We start from the raw sequence: 5,621 nt of genomic DNA on the forward strand, positions 1-5,621 counted from the left end.
AATAAAACCTTAGTAGTATGTATAAATGTCCTTGACCAATGCAACAAATATTGGTGGACATTGGAAAGCCCACCAATATCTTATCACCCCCTATTGTCTATGTGATACTTGCTAAGATGGAGTAAATCCAACACAAGTTAGCCTTAACCCCTGTGACCCTATCACTTGAGTACTTACACTGTAACTAAAGCAACCCAACAATGTCACTCCTCTCATGTTTACCTTAGACTTGGTAGCTTCCCGCCTCCTTCACTAGGCCTTGAGGCGCATTCTACAAATTAAATTAAACACAATGAGACATTACAGACTCTTACTATGTACCCTCTAGTCAGACCAAAACTGATTAACAATTTTGCGGAATTCTCCATAGAATTCTACAAACTCCCGACACTTTCTAGATTGTTCCACAATGAGCACAACTTTACAGTCTACTCTCGAGTTTTCTATAAGATTTCAGGTGATTTTATATCGTCCCATCCCCTGACTGGAAAAAAGGTGTTACATATATATATATGTAAATTGATGAACTACATGTGCCAAAATTTATAGGTGTAGTGTACCATATCGCACCATTTATGAGTCTAAAAACATAATCGAGTTTGATTGTGTCATGGCCCTAGTTTTATTCAGATAAGATTTAACCATTGGGTCTTCTTAGAAAGACCTAATGAGTTCATTAGGTTATGCCATATTGCCACCATAGTTGTTTGGCGACGGGACTCCAAACATATAGTAAGCTAATTAGCTAAATCAGCTCATAACCAACTAGGAAGTTGTAGTTGTCATGGTCCACCGTGCCCGACGCATAACCAACTAGAAAGCTATAGTTGTTGTCGTCATGTAACGTTTGGAAGAACATATGAAGTTTGGACTGTAAGTGTGTTTTTCAAACTTAGTAAGTTTCGGAGTTGCCTATGGAACAAAACCTCACATCACGTGGGGTGTTGTCTAAGTGAGGACAGTATCGATCATTTGGGGTCCAAAGTATTGGGTACTATATAGGGTGTGTTTCCGACAAATGTCAAGGCCTTCTGCTTGAGTTTGTGGACCTGCCTTTGAAACAAAACCTTGTTTTTAATGGATTTGTGTCTGGGTGTCAAAAAAGACAATATCGATAAATGTTGGGACTGAGCTTGTCAAGATCGTAGTATTCAGTCTATTGTCTGAACATCGACTTAAAAGGTATAGGCAGTTAACATTTGCATAATTTCATTGAAAATACAGTGAAATGATATGTTAATGGTTTGACTAGTTTCCTGGTTGGATTACAAATAATGGCTATTCATGAACTTGACTAATTTAGAATGTGAGTTCCTAAACCAATATTTGTCAGTTGTAATCAATTAAGAAGTCAATAGATTTACTTGAGCCATAATACCCAACCAGGAAACTAAATACCCAATGAACAATCCTTTTATAGCGCTATCCGAGTGTCATCTGAGCTCAACTGTATCCAGGTAGATTGTTAGGAGGTAGACATGAGTCTTCTAGGCACCTTGAACCATACGTTAGCCCAAAAACGAGCAAAGAAGTGGATCAGAGTCAGCTTTGCCCCTGAGCCTTGCTCTGATTAGAGGAAACGTAAGGAAGTTTGCAGAAATCCACTCGTAGCCTTCAGCTCTGCTCTGCCCTGCCAGAAGAGAACGACAGTTACGCAGAAGGTCAGACAATCTCAAAGATCTATTTCACATAAGAATCGTTATGTGTCAGCAGATCTGTCACTGTCAGAAAATACACACTCGATCAGATTATTATCTCCTAATGGCCATAACACACGTCTCTCATCAAACCGGTGTCTTCCCACCGCCTCATCTCAGCCAGTGCTAAGCATATCATGATTTTGTCACTCTATTACTGAATTACTTTCTTAACCTCCAACACATAGCTAACTCGAGCGTCAAAATGTATTTTTTATACCTCCCCTCCTCAGATCATAATCAGTTAAAGGACATTCGAGAGAATTTACAGGAACAATTTCTGAAAACTAATCAAAGGAAAAAATAGCGGTTACAGTTCGTGTTAGATGATGTTACATATCTCCAAATAGATTATACATTATTGGGTAGACTAGCTAATGTTTCTTGATATCATACTTTTACATGTCACAAAACCCAATCCAGCAAAACCAGAAGTGCAGTGTAAACAAAGAGAAAGTAAATTATCCATGAAAAAACACAACATAGATCAATTCATGTCCTTGTGATCAAAATGAACTCTGTTCTCGCACTTAATATATAGATTTATTGAGTGTGGATTCACCCGAAAACTACAAATTGAGATCAGCCAATCGACAGTGTTGTCCAGAACAAATGATACTTGCCAAACAGTTCCAATCTTGAAGTCGAAAAGTGCACAGCCTAAACCAAGTGAAACCGAATCGTGCACCATACCAGAATACAGAGTTATTTGGTGGTTAGTCATTCTCGATATCAGCTGAACTTGCAACCTTGGGTGTCAATCCTGCTTCAGGCTTGCTGTGTTGCATCTCCAAATTCCTGCCAGCACACTACCAAGGATTGAGTGACAGACAGTTGAAACTGCACATGGTACTGCAGTTAAGGGATTTCCGAAATGCTGACCAGCAAGAACTAATCCGAGCGCCGAATTCTGTACCCACAGAACATGATATGTTTCAACAACAGAGAATAATATGTTTTAACCACAGAGATTGTGTCAGAAATCAGGTAATGGTACAATTATTTGTTACTCACTTGCATGCCAACTTCAATGGAGATGGTTCTTGAAGATGATTCGTCTAGTTTAAGCATTCTTGAAAGTATATAACCAAAGAAAAAACCAGAAGCGTGAAGGAGACAACTAGCAAGTACCACTTGTCGGCCAGATGTAAGAATTGCAGAAGCATTCTGGGCTATGGAGTTACCACATAGAGCAGCTACAGTCACCACAGCAATAGGAGGCATCAAAGGAGAAACCATCTCGACAAGATTCCGACAGTACTGGTTCAGAAGAGCGCCAAACAGTACTGGGAAAAGCACAACCTATGTAATAGCACAAGTCAGATAAGAAAAAATTTAGCAAAAAAACACTATCTGTGAGGTTGTTTTCGTTTTCTCTAGTTAATCTGAATATGTAGTTGTGTAAGAAAATTACTTGTTTAACATATATGTTCTATCACACTAATTGAGTTCAAGTGTTCAACCTTAACACAAGTCTTCATCATAATTGCATATATTTGTTAAGTTCTCTGCCCAAATTACACATTAGACTTCGAAAAGCAGGCTTGGTTGAAGATCCGATTTAAACATCACAAATGCATCTAATTCAGATTCATGAAAACTACATAAGCATCAGATTCGCGTCAATTATATTTCATACTCGTCAAGTATAGTCATCACAAATTTATTAATATTGATCAAGTGATCTTAAGCTAGCAATACTTCTCAGTTCTCGCTACCTTTTTCTATCATATTCAGTTTAGAAGTGAACCATTCCACTTAATTAGACATATTACCACCCACCTGCAAAGTTGAGATAAGAAGGCCAGCTGCATCTACGGAAACAAATTGTCCGGCAAGTTTCGCTGTCAAAATCGGAGTCATTACCTGCAATTAGAAATATCACATCATCACTAACTCTTTGGCTGTAAATGGACTTAATTGAACAAAAGAGATGATAAAGTAGTGGTAGGTTAGGTTATACCACAGCAGACACAGTGCTTGCTGCTGTCATCAAGACCGAAAGAGCCACATTTCCTCTGAAATGCGTTGAAGACATTATTAGGATTCATCTGTTTGGATCATTTTAGAAAAACTTTCGCTGACTTAAAGTTTTAAAGGTCACATACCGAGCTAAATACGTGACTATATTACTTGCAGTTCCTGTTCCAATACGAAAAAAATAAGAAATAAGAGAACGAGCGGAGCGAGCAAAAAAGCAAAAATACCCACACAAGACAAACAAACCTCCAGGACAGCAACCGACCAATATCAGTCCTGCTGCATAATGAGATGGTAACTTTAAGAGCTTGCTTACAAAGAATCCTGACAGTGGCATTATCTGCAACAAGTCAGACAATTTAATCCTTTAAATTTAGCACGATCAAAGTCATGTAGTCAATTACTTCCTGTCTTCTGAATAATTGGTTGCCGTTATCTATCATCAATAATTTTACGTTGTTTCAGCTATGATTTAAACTTTCGATCATCCAACCAATGTGTACTACAAGAAACACAAGGGGGAGAAAATTTCCCACCTTGTGGAATGGTTAATTTGCAGATCACGAAGTAGGAGTCATCATAATATAGACAGACTCGCTACTAAATTCGACTTAATTTATGCTAGGGTAAGTGGGTAACTAGAAATTCATTTCATATTGAACATTACTTGAATTATCCCCAAGTTACTGATAAGGAATAAAAACTTTTGAGTCATTACAAATCTAGTAAAAAATACCACAAACCCCAAGTTATAAGAAAAATTGAATGAACAAAAGAGACATAATACAAGAAGAAGAAATTGAAATCGAAATGGGAGAGAGAGTACAGAATACTGAAGGATAAATCCAGAGAGCAATTCCTTGGGCATAGCAAAAGCTCCACGAAGATCATCAAAGGTAAGGGTCATTCCCATTCCAAGCATAATAACTGTAATTCCAAATATGGTGAAATTGGGTTGAACCCAATTGAATGAATTAGGTTTAACAAGGCCAAGAAGACAAGCCAATGCAACCCAAATTGGAAATGCTGTTGATAAAACTTCACCCACCATTTCAATCCAACTTCGAAAGCTCCTAGAGTGATTTCCATCTCCATTAGTGGTGTTGGTAATGGATGATGAGTTGGAACAATGGAGTGGAGGAAGCAGAGATGATGCATTTTTTATTTCTGAAATCAAGGGAAAGAAGGAATTTTTGGTGGGTAGTAAGTGAAATGTTGATTTGGGAGGAGATGAAGATGAGAAGATGAAAGTAGTAGAAGAGGAAGATTTGGGTAGAAGAGTTCTTGAACTGGTTTTTCTGGGTTTGGATTGAATTCTTGGTGTGAATCCTACCCTAATGTTCAACATATTGCTCTCCATCTCTCTCTCTCTCTATTAGCAACTAATTGATGACCTTGAGAGAGGGGATTTTTTGGGAAATTATGAAGGGATTTTTCAGATTAGCCAGGATTCAGTTAATTAGGTAATTCACTTTTACTATCAGTCACAAAAAATATAGTCACTTGACAAAACTACCATAGTTGTTGGCTTGTTGCCACAGAGATCAATTTGTAGAAGTAATCAAGCTTTCTTATAAGTAGCACTTTAAGGTGAGTTTTTTTTTTTTTTTTTTTTTTTTTTTTTTTGTTGAAAGACTTTAAGGTGAGTTACCAAGGTGGCAAAGGTGACTTTTTTTTTTTTGATGAGATTTGGCAAAGGTGACTTAATATGTTAATGTTAATGTAATCCAATGCTGACCTAGAAAACCCATGAAATAAAATTGGAAGTAAGCTGAGTACTCATATTTGATAAGATCTCAGACTTTTCACAGTTGTGAAGGTGTTTAAAGACGCATCTCATAGTTTTACACTTTTACTAGTCCCTCTCTTATTATTGGCATCCTCCATATTGGAGAAAATTCTGGAAAAACGCCCCCCTCCCAAAACAGGCACTCCCATTACTTT

The 5,621-nt window shown here is 37.5% G+C and overlaps 1 protein-coding gene across 2 annotated transcripts; it reads right to left on the reverse strand.

Annotated features, from left to right (window-relative positions):
* Positions 1 to 1,178: 1,178 nt before the first annotated feature.
* On the reverse strand, positions 1,179 to 5,169 carry LOC147548646 (putative sodium/metabolite cotransporter BASS1, chloroplastic). Of its 2 annotated transcripts, none has more exons than XM_086665798.1 (8): positions 4,504 to 5,169; positions 3,924 to 4,017; positions 3,806 to 3,839; positions 3,661 to 3,715; positions 3,480 to 3,563; positions 2,712 to 2,999; positions 2,260 to 2,607; positions 1,179 to 1,625 (listed from the first exon to the last, which is right to left on the reverse strand). In XM_086665798.1, exons 1-7 carry the CDS (start codon positions 5,035 to 5,037, stop codon positions 2,455 to 2,457), a joined length of 1,242 nt encoding a protein of 413 aa, XP_086521924.1. In that variant the 5' UTR covers positions 5,038 to 5,169; the 3' UTR covers positions 1,179 to 1,625; positions 2,260 to 2,454. The 2 variants fall into 2 exon arrangements, with proteins under 2 accessions (XP_086521924.1, XP_086521925.1); XM_086665799.1 differs by lacking the exon at positions 1,179 to 1,625 and having other exon boundaries at positions 1,962 to 2,495; positions 2,580 to 2,607.
* Positions 5,170 to 5,621: the final 452 nt, after the last annotated feature.

Source organism: Eschscholzia californica, unplaced genomic scaffold (assembly GCF_041429995.1).
Source record: "Eschscholzia californica isolate CP2 unplaced genomic scaffold, dmEscCali1.0.p SCAF_3, whole genome shotgun sequence".
NCBI classification, from domain to species: Eukaryota; Viridiplantae; Streptophyta; class Magnoliopsida; order Ranunculales; family Papaveraceae; genus Eschscholzia; species Eschscholzia californica.